The following is a 15,062-nucleotide window of genomic DNA, read 5'->3' on the forward strand; positions in this document are numbered from 1 at the left end:
GAGAACTGGGGTTCATTGCTCAATGGTCCAGTCGTTACGATTTTCAGCAAACTCTGTTTAGGCTGTACGGTGTCGCGCCAGCAATCTGGGCCCCGCTGCAGGCCTCCTGGGTGTCAAGTTCGCTTTCTTAAGTCTTCTTCTTATTGTCCACTCACTAGCAGCCACTCCTCGTACCTCACGCAGACGCTGCTGGATGGCAATGCTTGTCTGGTGTCGATCTCGGAGAGATATTGTGACAAAGAAGCGGTCGTCCCTCTCTGATGTACACTTTCTGCGGCCACTTCTTGGTCTTGAAGTAAAGGATCTAATCCCCTGGAACCTCTGGTAAACTCTGCAAACTGTAGATTGGCTTAAATTCAGCTCGGCAGCTACTGAACGTTGCCTACGCCCTGTTTGCAGGGGCTGGACGATTTGGCGAACTTCAGCTTCAGTGGTTTCCATTTTTCCAGGTCTTCTTCATGGAAAAATATGCGGAGATATGTAACGATCAACTTATGATAAGTGACTGATAACAACCCCTTCTCTACCCCCGTTTTATAGGGGTCAAGGGTAGCGCAACTCGTGCGCGTGATAACGTGAAACCGCTCATTAATCAGGAAAAAGCCGATAATTTGAAAAATACGGGGCCGTTTTCCATGTTTTTTTACTTTTCATAAAGCTAAAACTTCAAGAAACATGATCACATTAAAATAATTTAGCGAAATTAACCAGTTTACAAATATATTGGGTGCAGTTGAAATAATGCAAAGTGATGCAATACTTTTGCACGCGAGTGTAGTTAAGCGCTTGAATTCGTCCGCACGGTAAATTAGATTTAACGACCAAGGCTTAAAGTCGAAAATCCAATAACGCTTGATAAAAAGCGCCACCGTTGTCGTGTGAATAAATACACATGTATCCATTTGTGTCATTCAAACGCTTTTTAACGCGCGTTCTAAAAGCGCACGTGCCTATGAGGCCTTAGAAAATTTGAATTTCGCGTTTGATTTCGCGCCTTTTTCTACTGAAGTTGTTTGACTGACTTAAAATATTTGCGACTTCGCGACAAAGACAATAAGCCAACAATAAGCGCACTCACTTTGTTACTGAGGGGCTACCGCGAAAACCGAAATTCGCAAATTGCGGGGATCTTACTCTTGTACTCCAATGAAGGCGTAATTAGAGTGACAGAGAAAAATGCCCGCAATTGACGATTTTCGGTATTGGCGGTAGCCCTACTGTATGTTATTCAAAGAATACATATAATACTCACTAGGAGTTATGTTGTTACGTTGCGCCGGTGCGTCTTTGTGAGCGATTATTTTAGTGTCTAGAACAATATCTGTCACATTGGGAAAAATAGTGACAGTACTGACAACTAAACGTCATAAAATAGAATATGTCAAACTGTAACTGTAGGTGCGACAGCTGCATTTTTACAAGAGTGGTGTTTCTTGTGTAAATTAAATGATATTTATCTATTAATTCATTGAAAAAAGTCCATACTTAGTGGCATTGCGCGGTTCCGTTTCCAAATGTAATCGCAGTATATGTATAAACCGACGAAACTATGGCTTCGTTTTTGAAATACCTTTTTGCCGGTTTGGTTCGGTATTGGCTGATGCACATAGATTACTGGCAAACAATATCGAACAGAGTGGAAATAGCTACGCCTCTGAACTCTTGGAAGAGATTAATCGAGGGCGTGTACCTTTACGATCATAATGTAAACCCATACGAAGGAGATGCCTTCCATGAATCACCCATAATGCTCATAATCTTCTACTACATCATGAAGAAGGCTCCATTCATATTGCCGCTTCTGTTTACGTTACTTGATCTACTAACGGCGTTTTTGCTGTACAGAATGTCGAAAGCTTTTGTAAGAATTTTGAAGGATTCTCAAGAGAAAATTAAGGATGAGATAGCTGAGGATTCTAAGTCTATGCTCCTGAGTAATTCACAGCTGGAAGAGGCATCGGAGTACGTTTTGTCTGTGTATTTGTTCAATCCTTATTCCATATTGAACTGTGCTGGTATGACAACTACAGTAATACAGAATTTGTTAGTGGCAGCGGCTTTATGGAGCGCATCTGGTGGCCGTAGGGTGCCAGCTTGTGCGTTTGTGGCGCTCGCTACACACCAGGCTCTCTACCCAGTACTGCTCATTGTGCCGGTGGCCATATTGCTGGCGGATGTTAATAAGGGCTGCAACAAGTGCTCCTATATCAGGACTTTGCTGGTATTTGTCCTGTGCTGGGGATTCCTTATTTATATCTCGGCATTTATTATGAATGGTTCCTATCAGTATGTGTACAACACTTATGGGTTCATGTGAGTATTATTCCTTTCAATAATATTTTGGTATATTTATATTGGTTTAGTTTCCTATTTATATTGGTTTAGTAATCCTATTTTTATCTTTTTCTATAATGTTTCCTGTTTGCTTTGGTAAAATTTTTGACAGCTACACAATCTATAGTAAAAATAAGCAAATCACTGATTGATGTAAATTAAAATTCTAAAACGACTATTTTAATTTAATTTTCAGATTGACTGTACCAGACTTGAAGCCGAACATTGGTCTATTCTGGTATTTCTTTACGGAGATGTTTGAGCACTTTAGACTGCTGTTTGTATGTGCATTCCAAATCAACGCCCTGGCTCTGTATGTGATCCCTCTCACACTGCGCTTCAAGACGGAACCTATCCTGTTAGCTACAGTTCTGATTGCTCTCTCGGCCATATTCAGATCTTACCCTTGTGTGGGAGATGTTGGATTTTACTTGGCTCTCTTACCTATGTGGAAACATTTATTTACCTGTAAGTATAGTTAATAGCTACTAGGTAATATGTAATCATAATTAATTCATCTCCAACTAACTGCTGATCTCCATCTTATGAAAATGCCATTGCTCTGTAGATGGACATATGGATGAAATATATAATATAAGTATTTTGTAAGTTATTCTTTTGTAACTTCCATTTTATTATAAATTCATCATGTTATAGTGAACTTTGTACAAATATAGGCAGACTTTGCTAATTTATCGTTTCGGCTTTGACTAAGCTACACTTTTTAAACCTTTTTCAGTTATGCAACAGAAGTTCATAGTTGGCTGTGCATTCATCATCACTTCAGCACTTGGCCCAACAGTGTGGCACCTCTGGATATACTCTGGCTCAGCAAATGCCAATTTCTTTTTTGGTGTTACACTCTCCTTCGCAACAGCACAAATATTTTTAATAACTGACTTGCTTTTTGCATTTATCAAGAGGGAATTTACCCTTAAACATGGCTCATCAAGAGAGGTAGACGGGAAACCTGCCAAGTTAGTGTTGCGATAATACCAAAGTCGTGTCATTCCAGTGATAACTATGTGATTTTCTAAGAAAAAATGTACAACTTTGTTGGTTGTTAAGAAGGATAATTTCTAATAATATGCTAAAGCCAGTAAAATAATGTTGACAACCAACAATGGGATACCTTTTACCAGAAAACAACATTTTACAATTAAAATTTACTCACATTTTTATTTTCTTATTTAGTTTGTATTACATAAATGCTCAATAATCTCGAGCAGAAGTTTAGTATAGGTATTATGGGCGATTTTATTGAATATTGCGAGTTTTGTACCTAATGCTAAATATTCTAGTTACTTACTTTTTACATAATGATAGTCTGATATACATTTGCACATTAATTTATTGAAGCCAAAAGGTCATCTCGTATAGTAAAGTATTAATATTTCTAAACGAACAAACTGTGTACACTAAGCTGCAGAGTTAAGTGACCCCCTACAAACAAATTTCTATGCAGGGGGGTTACTTAACCCGGCAGCTTACTGTACATCTACAATTGAAACAAAGTAATAAGTTATGAGAATAATATGTTCTTGAATGTTAAGTTAACATTTAATTTTAATTTGATATTGCGTTCAGGTACCCCATCTAGATTCTAGTCTGTAATGGGTTCTCCATTGTCCATCACCCACACTGTTAACTGTATATTGGTAGAGCTTATGCCTTTTGTAATAAAGTCCAGCGATGTACAGTTAGGAGTGTTACTGTTTGTACTCAGGTGGTTGGTGAGAGATTGATTAACTGCTGTGGTTAATTTTTATCAGCGTGCGACTGCTTTGTATTAAAACTAAATACTTAAACTAGATTTAGACTCAAACAGATATTTTACTAGAGTATTTACTACCAACTGACCAGGTGGGGTAAATGGTAGGGTTGTATTGTATATACTGTTATAAATATATGTGAAAATGACAGTAGGGAAAAACTTTATTAGGTACCTACTTGTAAAAGAATTACCTGTTTGCATTTATTTTTGCGGCTTAAGTATTAATATACTTACCTAAGTTCAAATTTAAAAGTGAGTGAACATCTTAGTATCAAGTCCTAGTTCTATTCTATGTGTACATCCAGACAGGCAATTATAAATGTGACAAGATACTAAGTAATGCATTGCATTCAAATTGCAAATTTGCTTTCTGCAATTAAAATAGAAGTATTTTTTGTTTCATGATGAAATGTTGAGTTAAAAGGGCTGTCTTATTTATCACAATCTAGAACTTAGTTAGTATCTATAATTGTACTGAAGTCAATAAAAACAACATATTTTTTAATAATGCATTTTTTAATATAACTTTTTTCCCAGATTTACAATAGAATAGATGAATGTAGTTTTTTGTATAGGTAGGTACTATAACATATTAGCGGCCCACTGCGGCATATTGCATTAGGTATACGCTGTTTTTAAGTTTTAAACAACTTCATCAGCACAAAACTGTAATGTCGAAGTCGGAAAGCGCATCTACTTACAAGGTATAATAGTACCTATTACCTATATAAATTTAAAAGTGCTGTTTCCAACGTCACGAAATATGTATTGTATGAATAATACCTACGTAAAGCATGGCTTAATATGACGGCTATCTGCTCACCCATTCTGTGTATTATCTTATCTATCAGATACCTACATTACGCACCGACCACGGCACTCCCGCGTATAAACATACTTAGGTTAAAACAAATGAACACAATATACAGTGAACATGAGTAAATCCATAGTGCTTGTAGTCATAGCTTTAATTTGTGGTAAGTACAAACTTTATTAAATTATTTTGATTTGTTTATCTATTGATAGAATTAAGTTATTTAGGGTTAATCTACAGCGTGTTAGATTCTTATTGGTTTTTGCTGGTGGAGTGAGACCGATCTACATCCATCTCTTTTACCCGAGAACCGCGTTTTTCAAACAGCTCATGCATGGAACCAGAGACCAGTGAATTTTAAAAACTGCTAATCTCCACACACGAGTTGCATTTTTCCTTTAGTTTAGTATGTAGTAGTTATTCAGTTTCGTACATTACGTACGGAACGTCACGTACTCTAATTTAGATTGTTTGTAAAGTATTTTTGTTGTGAGAGATTATGTAGTTGCTGTCATATGTATTGCAGATACTTACTAAAAGCGCAAATATGTTATTTCCTTGATGTTTTCAGCCGTGAGTGACGGCGTGGTGTTCTCCAGCTTGCCGGAGCACCTCCTACCATGTTACCGGGGCGGCGGCCCAGCCCTCGGGGCGCCGCGGCGGCTGGACGTCTTTCTGTCCCTGTTGAAGAAGCTTGAGGTCAACCATGCACTTGATATGAGACTGCTTAGTACTTCGTTACTTAGAAGGTAAGCAATTCTTGATTTAAAAAGGTAACACAACTGAAATCTTACGAGCGCGTGTAGTGAATAAAGAATAGGTACCTAACTAAATAGTATAAATTGTCGCAACTAATTAGTGGGAGTCACTTTCTCTTTAGTATATGACATCTATTTCAGTTTATAATGTATACTGTACTAGCGACCCGCCCCGGCTTCGCACGGGATACACACTTAACAAATGGGATCCCTTTGTTTCCCATAAACTTATTGTTTCGAATTTCGATAGTCAGAAATTGATATCCATATAATTTATGGACATAAACATCAATAGTCATAATTTTTGTTAAGTATAACGTTTCATAGTTCTAATTTTAAACATCTATAATATTAAACGCTATAATCACAAAAGTTATAAAATGGATGAGTATAACATTCAAAGGTATATCAATAATTATTCAGAAATATTTTAAGGCATATATTTTATCGGACTAATGGTCGTTAATCATATCGTTTTAATGTCATCTCTTTGTTTCCCATAAACTTACTATTTCGAATTTCGATAGTCAGAAAATGATATCCTCTAATATTCTAATATTTAGGAGCTATAATATTAAATATTATGACTTTCAATAATTATGTCAAACAAAGGGCCATTTTTAATAACATCCTTCATATAAAGAAAAATGAAATCAGTTTCTTCAGGTAGGTTTGTTAGTTACCTTGTGTCCCTCAGAGCGGAAATAGGAGCCCCGCGAAGCGGGGCTCCGTCGACTCATTGGCGGGACGAAATGGCTTAATAAGCTACATGAAAAATAAGAAATGGCGGGAAATCAGTAAATCAAACAATAAAAAATCTGTTTCCTCAGGTAGGTTCGTTAGTTACCTTGTGTCCCTCAGAGCGGAAATAGGAGCCCCGCGAAGCGGGGCTCCGTCGACTCGTTGGCGGGACGAAATGGCTTAATAAACTACATGAAAAATAAGAAATGGAGGGGAAATTAGTAAGCGAAATAAAAAAGAATCCCCAGGTAGGTAGACAAGCATGCAATTTGTTTTGTTTAATTTTATAACTATTGACAATATTGTATTATTATGACTAATAAAAATGATGATCGAAAACGTTATGGTCTAAAAAAATCGGAACTTAAAATTTAGGGAATGCAATAGAGCCCCTACTTATCATTATAACCTGCGATAAAAGACCTTACAACGATTATTGTAAGCAAGTTTATTGCCTTCAACATTATGTAATGATATACCTTCTGGACTTTGAATATTATGAGTAACAAATTTTATGACTAACAATAATAATGACCTGCAAAAATCGGAACTGCAATTTATATTGTTAAAATTTATGACTATTGACAATATGACTAATAAAAATTATGATGGAAAACGTTATGGACTGAATAAATCGGAACAATAAAATTATGGGAACCAATAGAGACCCTTAACAAATTATATACCTAAATCTTCCTCAATAATTACTCTATTGAGAAGTGAAAACCGCATGAAAATCCGTTCAGTAGTTCTTGAGTTTATCGCCAACATACATACACATAACAGATAGTCGTGGCGGGGGACTATATTTGTTATTCGTAAAGTGTAGTGATAGGGTACTATAGATTCTAGTGTAACTATATACTTAAAAACACCCAGACATCCATTGCCACTCATGAACTTTGTCATACTTCCAGCTTTCGCCTAGACGGCATAGAGGAAGCTGCGAACGCTGTCGAAACCGAGCTCGTCACCCCTTACCGAGCCTCCGGATTCCAATTCAACAAGTACAAACTCCTAATGGACTTGTTTCTGCCGACTCAGAACCTCATGGACGCGGAGGTCCTGACGGTTGAGGAGAAGTGTCTGCTGCACGTGATGTTGAGTGGGTCGGTGCGGCATTGGGAGAGGGGGGATGAGGACAGAGTTTGTCCTTTAGCGAGTGAGCAGAAACAGCATTTGTCGCTAAATGAGAGCAGGTTAGTAAAGAGACACATTTTTAAAGGCTCAGGACCGCTTCGGCCTCAGTTTCATTTCGGCAACTTCTTAAGTAGTTCTCATTCGCATTTGGTCTACTGTTCCGATTCGCCAGCATTCCTATATCGTCACTTTCTTATCTCGCCCGCTTTCTTACGTGGGCCACTGTAGTAACTTGGTTATATTCCTAATTAGACTACAGTGCCGATTCGTCAACACTCCTAATTCGTCCATAGTGCTTACTCGTCAACATTCCTATTTAGACCACAGTGCCAACTCGTCAACTACATAGCAGCCCTAATAGTACATCATCATTATCATCAAAGTTATCTTTATGGTTAAGGACAAGTGTGACAACAGCAAATACTAATTGTAACTGCCGCATACTAGCTGGAAAATAGCACTTAAGAAGATATGAAGTGCACATTGACATTCTACATTCTCAATTCAAATAAAAGAACGCGGACGAGTTGGCACTTTGGTCGAAATAGGAACGTAGACAAAAATGGTATATTGACGATATCAGATATTGGACGAGTTGGCACTATGGTCAAAATAGGAATTTAGACAAAATGGGGTATTGACGATATCAGAAAGTAGGCAAGTTAGGAAGGTGACGATTTAGGAATTGTAGGCTGACGACATGGCACTGTGGACGATTTATGGAGATGACGAAATGAAACTGAGGCCGAAGCGGTCCTGAGCCTTTTTAAAGTAATTAAGGATATATCGGAGCGAAAGAAGCGTTTAACTACCTATATTCAATTCAAGTACCTATTTCTTCACGGCTCAATTTTTAAAGCGGTAGTGTCACTCATATAAATATTTAGAGCATTCTGTACGATACAGATACTTGTTTTTGATGACGACTCTACTGACGACCCTCCTTGCAAGTTTAGTAAGTTCATGCTGCTCATGTAAAGCCTGACCAGTAATATATGATCACGCGGCATTTTGCGGAATTTCATTGGAACTAATTTTTTCATACTAACTGTCAGCCTATACATGAGATTAAAGCGCCCTCTTGGCAATGATCGTACTGGTCAGGCTTTACCTACTGAATTGGATTCCGATTAATTTACTACGGCATACTGCACCATTTTGTGCAGCAGTGAAGACCAGGCCTACGGTAAATTGACGGATTTGTTTGAGACAATGAGAAATCTGTGATTCTGATTTTAGGTATTTAGTTAGTGGGTCTTTTATTGTCAACAACTTTTTGTCAAACTATATTTAACAATACCTCTAAAACTTTACAGAGTCATCAGCAGATGTCCAATAGAAGTCGGCGTGATAAAGACTGAGTGGGGCTCCATATCCGCGGGTACTCTAGTGGCAGCCGTGGCCGCAGCCCTGGAGCCGCAGAGAGTGGCGGTCGCGGACATCCTCAACGCGGACGTGTACAAGGCCGACGTGGCCGAACCGCTGATGGTCGAGGCCAAGGAGGAGTGGTACTCGGACATAGAGACGCTGAACGCTGATGAGAAGCGCGATGTGGCTGATATTAGTAATTTGTATGTCGCTACTTTAGCAGGTATGATTTTCAAACATATTTTAAAGATGCCTTAAAGTTATTAAGTGAGTAAAAAAACCGCATGCGGCATCTTATAGATATTATTCAAAATATTACGAGTACCTACCTATTAGGCTATACCAAAGAGAATTTGAAATAGACGAATATTGTCAAAGTAAATTATGTAGTCAGTACATTCACTGCCATCTTTCGACACAAATGATTAAAACTTTTAGAATGCCATTTGACTTTGATCCTTATTCTTTCACTGATATGTGTTAAATTTGTTAAATATCAAAAAGTATCGCCATCTACTCGAGAGTAGGCCAAAGGTATGGCGCCCATTGTTGGCCGAAACGTTAATACAATTGAAAATTCTTGACCACTAACCAGTACAAGTTGAACCGTCAACTATAACCGTCCGTTACCGTTTACGGTTCAGTTTGTAATGGTTAATGGTCAATTGCAATTAACGTTCGGCCAACACTGATGGCGCCATCACTCGAAAAGATGGCACCATACCTTTGGCCTATCCTACACAAGCCCAATATTTATTTTGTATAATTATGATTCCAGGGGATTTAGCAGAAGTAGTAGTAAACCAAGGCCCCCGAGTGGGCTCGGCCTCACAACACCTGGTTATCGGCAGCAACAACCGCTGGAACGACACGATGCTGCCAAGGAACTACTTCATGTATCCGCAGAACAGCTCTATCGTGGACTGGCAGATTACCGATGCTGAAATATTGGCTGGCATCGATGGTATTTATTATCTTTTTAATCCCTATTCGACTTTGCTAAATTCTGCTATATTGTTGGTTATGGATTCCCATTCTGCTATAGACAGATCACTAGACTTAGATAAGAGTCAGGCTCCGAGACTATATTTGGCCGTATAATAACTTCGACGGAGACATACTTGCAACATTAACAGCAAACGCAGAAACATCTTACCAATAGCTAAAAACAGAGCTACGTACTATCTGCATTATATTCTAAAATGTTGTCTTTACATATATCTACTTTAAACCCTAAAGTCTACCAGGTACCAAAATATAAAATATTGACTTTCAGGATTAATATTAGCAAGCTACTTACCCACATGGATTTCTCAAAGGAACTCCCTTCGGCTCTCGCAAGTCCTCGACATGTATTACTCCGACGCAGGCGTGTCGTTCGAGCCGCGAGTGAAGGCCTGCAACCGGCAGTCGCTGTTCAAAACCATCGTGGACAGCGCCACCATAGCTACGGAGACTTCTCGATTTGCAAATGTGCTGTATCTCACTCAGGGCGGAGTGTACATTCCTGTGGAGAAGATGAATCGGATCAGTGATGCCGCTGTTTCTGCTTTTACTGAATACCTTAGTAAGTTTTAAATACTTCAAGGGAGTGGATGGATGTCTAAAAGCCTACCGGCGCGAACACCGAATTAAGTCGTAATTAGTGACAGAGAAAAATACCCGCAATTTGCGAAGTTCCGTGTTCGCGGTAGGCCCTCTGCTTAAGCGGCAGACGCATACTTTGAAGGGTTTAATTGATATTACGTTGCACTCCTTTCACACAAATGACAGGGACAGAGCTTTGATTTAATGAAATAGTAACATCAAATGTTTTGATGTTTACATGCTTGTTGTCACAGCTTGATGTTGGTTTCAGCTACACTTTTTAGCCAATATCACAGAGAATGTAAAGGCCCGAGCAGTGTTCCTCAGATGAATCTCGTGATCGCGACGGATGCCGCGTGGAAACAATACGATGTGGAACAATTTGTCTCGTAAGTTCATACCTGAAGGTAATTTTTATATTTTGTCAATTCTTTTTAAAAAGGGCGGTAAGGGTTTTCTGAGTACTATTTTTCTTTTTATTAGCTTATTCTTATTAAATAAGTTAGACTTCTGAGCTCTTAATTTAGCCCTGTTTTACCTCTACGCTGTTTTTAGTTTTGAGGTTATTGTAATTGTATGCAGATGGGTGGGAGGCGCACTGGAGTTGGATTTAGAACGGAGCACGTTGGGGTTGCTGCACGGGAACACCGGCCGATGGATCGCTCCCCCGGCCCACAACCTGACCGCCGTGTTCACACACATTAGCAACTTCACTGACGATTGTAAGTTGTATCAGAATGCGAAGGTGCACTCTAGCATAGAACGACTTCAGGCGGTCTAGCATAAGTTGTAGCGCAGACCGTCAGTAGCGCAGCCATAAGCAAAGTGGTCCTTATAATTAGACCCAACGACCATCAGTCTGCCAACTAGACCAAACGAGGCAGGGAACTGATGAATTATTTGAACCTTCTTATCAAAAACTAGCGACCCGCACCATCTTCGCACGGATAGTTCAACCAATTTACACAAAACCATCACAAATAGGGAATATTACGAAAAACTCTGCGTAGAGGGCGTCACTAGGCCAATCACATGGCCTACCGTGAAACACGACAGTCGAAAGTTCGGTTTCTGCCTCTCTATCGCTCTTGCCTATTCGATCGATAGAGAGGCAGATAAAGAAATTTCGATTTTCGCGTTTCGCGGTAAGGCCACCTGTAAACAAACCGCCTTGATGCATCAATGTCATAGTGAAAACTTGTCAAAAAACTGTTTAAGGCCTAGTATGTATAAGTTACTCTATGGTTTACTAAACAAATTAGTGCTGCACTCTGGCGGCAGAACATTGCAGTAATACTCTCTATTATACACCTAAACCTTCCTCAAGAATCACTCTATTGATAGGTGAAAACCGTATGAAAATCCGTTCAGTAGTTTTTGAGTTCATCGCGGACAGACAGGCGCGGCAGGGGACTTTGTTTTATAATATTCAAAAATAAAGTCTTATTTCAGTATAACATATCGCTTCTTCAACAGGGCCAAATCGTATGAACATCCCAAACGTGATTTCAACCATCATCCAGCATGCTCAAAACCAGTCCATTGTTGAGCAGAACAGCAGCGCTGCCTTAAGCACAGTGGTCCTCATAGTCAGTCCAAGCGACCGTCCGTCTGCCAACGACGTCGAACGAGCTAGGGAACTGATGAAATCTTTGAGGACTTCCTTCTTCGATATATACTTCGCTTATGTTGCGTTGGACTTGGTGCCGTTTCAGAATATCAATAACGAGTATATGGATTATTCGGAGATATTTTTACAGGTAAATGTTTTTTACAAATTTAGTCACGTAAGTACTGCACATGCAGCACTATTTAATGTTTTAACCCCTTATTGATAAAACTTCACGGGCCTGATTTAGTTAAATTATTTTTGTCCCTTTCTTACAAACACATAAGTCAAAATGACAGATAAAGACAAACGATTATTAGCTAATCGAGGTTTGTAGCGCGTTTATTAATAAGGGGGTTAGATAATAATCCTAGTACCTCGTCAGTTCATAAGTCATGTACACATGCATAAATGCTTTCGTTGTACTTTTGTGCTAGTGAAGGACACACATAATAATAGCGCCATCTACAACAATAATGAATTAGGCACGGCGATGAAAGATTATCTGTGTTCTCTACTTTCTTGCCTCTGGTAGTAGAAACAGTAGAAAGTGAATTATATCAGTGATGTCACTAAATGGTAATGTATTCAGAATATTAAGCGCTTTACAAAATATGAATCTGACTGAGGCTACTTATGATACCTACCAACTACTGTTAATATGGCATTTTTAAACTAGGCACACAACTCTAGTCACAACTAATAATAAATACTTATTACCTAATGTCACAGACAGAGTCGCCAACCGTCATGGATGTAGTAAATGCCGTTGACCTCTACTTGAAGGAAAATGACCTTCCGACTAGAATTATGGGCGCCCAATGCCCGTTCAACGACACCGTCTTTGACTTGCTCCCGTACGAGGATTTCGTGTTGGCGCCAGGCGTGAAACGGTCGTATCGCATACATCCCTTCTTTTTGAGGGATCAATCGTTGATCAATGTACAGGTAATTAATTTATTTTTGCATAGGTATTCCATCTTGGTACTATTGTAACGCCATCTAATGAGGCATAGCTGTAAACCTTAGTTTTAACACATGTAAAAAGATGGCAGCCCATATATCTTATTTACAATGCCATCTATCTTCGTATGTATGAACCACCGAAAAACAAGCTGGTAACACGCTCTACTAAGTACTAAAATTAAGCGATAGGTGGATATAAGTAATGACAATTTCATATTTAATTATGTTTTCAGTTTCGTAATCAAGGTCACGGAGAACTTTTGGTTTGTAATTGGCGTGGTGCAGAAGCATCACGTAGCTGTCAAACTATTCCTCAGAGAAATTTGCACACTTTTAATGTCACTACGCCTTGTCCGTCCATAGACTTCTGCATTCCAGTTAATTTCGAAGTAAGCGCCACGGCTACAGAAAATTTTTGTGCAAGTAAGTATTCGTGAACTTAAAAAGGAGAAAAATAAAAAAATAACTCTTCAGCTCCCCACATTCTATAGGGAAACCTAGGCCCCGGGGGGATTCGAACCCCCGATCTCCTGTTTACTAGACAGGCGCTTTAACCAACTAAGCCACGGCGCCGTTGGGCAGTGGGTCGAAAATAACAACTACTTGGTTATAATGTAAAAGCAAGTAAAAGTGTTCGCAGGAGAGGAAATTTTTATAATAAACGGGTCCTAAAGTTCAATAACCTTTTTAATTTTAGATTTTAGTAACTTTCCGTCATGACATACGCAAGTAGTCCACGCATTTGTTAGTATAATTAGTACTAATGAGAAGTTTATTCTTGTTAAATGAAATTATATTATATCTTCAACAGATAACGATTGCCGCTTTCCAAACCAAGTGGGTTATTATGTACAGCATTCAGGCTTGCGGTGTCTGCCTCTACGTGGATCCGCGTCAAGAATTTCTCTTCATTGGAAACTGCAATTATTGATTTATTTTATAATTGTATGTGTTTATGGACTGTAAGGACTCTGTTAAGAATTTGTTAATAAAATATTTTAGATCTGTTCGTTCTCTTGCTTATTTTAATGATAAAGCAACAAGAAGTGCCAGTTTCCGTCTACGTATCGTAAACATGTTTAATAAATATCAATTTAAATAAAATTTCACATAATCAAGTAGGTCAACGTCTGCAACAGTACCGAGTCATGTGTTATAATATCACTTGTATTATATAGTGCATAGCTAATTAAATAAAAAAAGGATTATTGTACCCCTGGTGGGACTCGAACCCACAATCCCCGGCTTAGGAGGCCGATGCCTTATCCATTAGGCCACAGGGGCGCTTGGTAGGAGTGTTGAAATTACATGTTACGTTCTAGAGGCTATTTTAAGGTGCTTGGCAACCATAGAAGGTAGCATCCTATAGAAGTGGTATACGCGTGCCTCCGTGAGGGACATAACATACGCAATGCGACAATATTAAAAACACGTTTTAACATTCCTGACAATATACCAAAAACAATCTACTTAATTCGGTCGGGTTATTTGTTGCCCACCATAGACCGTAAGTACTAAATTTATGATGGGGAACAAAAAAAAGTGAGATTGTGACAAGGACAAGCAATAATACCGCTTTCTCTGCTACTACTACTGAAAGTTCTATAAGTGTATCTCGTTCGGTCATTTGGCCCCTCCCCCGTTTCATCTCTATATTATTGTACCTCTATGTTGGCAACGGATCCCGTTTATGTTATAGGTACCTACATAATTATGTCCAGGGGGCCGATTTTTGAATTTCGACCACTCGATTTCGTGTATTTCGTTAAATAATATCTCCACTACTAGGCATTTAAATTCTACTAATAGAATTGAAATCGAGTGGTCAATACCAATAGATTCCAAATTTCGATCGTTCGTATTTCAAAAATTAGCATTTCTCCGTTTTCCAACGATTTTCGAGTGACGAAATCGAGCGATCGAAATTCAAAAATCGGCCCCCAGTGTCCACTCTGATGTCTATTCTATAGA

General features: G+C 38.8%; 2 protein-coding genes and 2 non-coding genes across 4 annotated transcripts; 2 read left to right on the forward strand and 2 right to left on the reverse strand.

The window, feature by feature from the left end:
* The first annotated feature begins 1,384 nt into the window (after nucleotides 1-1,384).
* Nucleotides 1,385-3,950, forward strand: LOC134789936 (phosphatidylinositol glycan anchor biosynthesis class U protein). Its single transcript, XM_063760664.1, has 3 exons — nucleotides 1,385-2,313; nucleotides 2,531-2,802; nucleotides 3,074-3,950. The coding sequence occupies exons 1-3, from the start codon at nucleotides 1,550-1,552 to the stop codon at nucleotides 3,325-3,327; spliced, it is 1,290 nt and encodes a 429-aa protein (XP_063616734.1). The 5' UTR covers nucleotides 1,385-1,549; the 3' UTR covers nucleotides 3,328-3,950.
* A 910-nt stretch (nucleotides 3,951-4,860) lies between these two features.
* Nucleotides 4,861-14,098, forward strand: LOC134789911 (uncharacterized). The gene is made up of 12 exons (XM_063760596.1): nucleotides 4,861-5,085; nucleotides 5,494-5,671; nucleotides 7,339-7,620; nucleotides 8,878-9,152; nucleotides 9,708-9,893; nucleotides 10,206-10,496; nucleotides 10,788-10,905; nucleotides 11,099-11,238; nucleotides 11,993-12,276; nucleotides 12,858-13,073; nucleotides 13,325-13,514; nucleotides 13,903-14,098. Exons 1-12 carry the CDS (start codon nucleotides 5,043-5,045, stop codon nucleotides 14,055-14,057), a joined length of 2,358 nt encoding a protein of 785 aa, XP_063616666.1. The 5' UTR covers nucleotides 4,861-5,042; the 3' UTR covers nucleotides 14,058-14,098.
* Nucleotides 13,591-13,664, reverse strand: Trnat-agu (transfer RNA threonine (anticodon AGU)). The gene has a single exon. It is a non-coding gene; the product is annotated as a tRNA-Thr (tRNA).
* A 204-nt stretch (nucleotides 14,099-14,302) lies between the features above and the next one.
* Trnar-ccu (transfer RNA arginine (anticodon CCU)) lies at nucleotides 14,303-14,375 on the reverse strand. The gene has a single exon. It is a non-coding gene; the product is annotated as a tRNA-Arg (tRNA).
* Between the last annotated feature and the right edge of the window lie 687 nt (nucleotides 14,376-15,062).

Source organism: Cydia splendana, chromosome 4 (assembly GCF_910591565.1).
Source record: "Cydia splendana chromosome 4, ilCydSple1.2, whole genome shotgun sequence".
NCBI classification, from domain to species: domain Eukaryota; kingdom Metazoa; phylum Arthropoda; class Insecta; order Lepidoptera; family Tortricidae; genus Cydia; species Cydia splendana.

What these genes read in the sequence shown, in the direction of transcription:
- LOC134789936 (XM_063760664.1), top strand. Translation starts at nt 1,550, where the DNA reads ATGGCTTCGTTTTTGAAATACCTTTTTGCCGGTTTGGTTCGGTATTGG. An exon ending in TACAACACTTATGGGTTCAT is followed by an intron (nt 2,314 to 2,530) that starts GTGAGTATTATT and finishes TTTAATTTTCAG; the next exon opens with ATTGACTGTACCAGACTTGA. An exon ending in GTGGAAACATTTATTTACCT is followed by an intron (nt 2,803 to 3,073) that starts GTAAGTATAGTT and finishes AACCTTTTTCAG; the next exon opens with TTATGCAACAGAAGTTCATA.
- LOC134789911 (XM_063760596.1), top strand. Translation starts at nt 5,043, where the DNA reads ATGAGTAAATCCATAGTGCTTGTAGTCATAGCTTTAATTTGTG. An exon ending in GTATGTCGCTACTTTAGCAG is followed by an intron (nt 9,153 to 9,707) that starts GTATGATTTTCA and finishes TTATGATTCCAG; the next exon opens with GGGATTTAGCAGAAGTAGTA. An exon ending in ATTCGGAGATATTTTTACAG is followed by an intron (nt 12,277 to 12,857) that starts GTAAATGTTTTT and finishes CTAATGTCACAG; the next exon opens with ACAGAGTCGCCAACCGTCAT.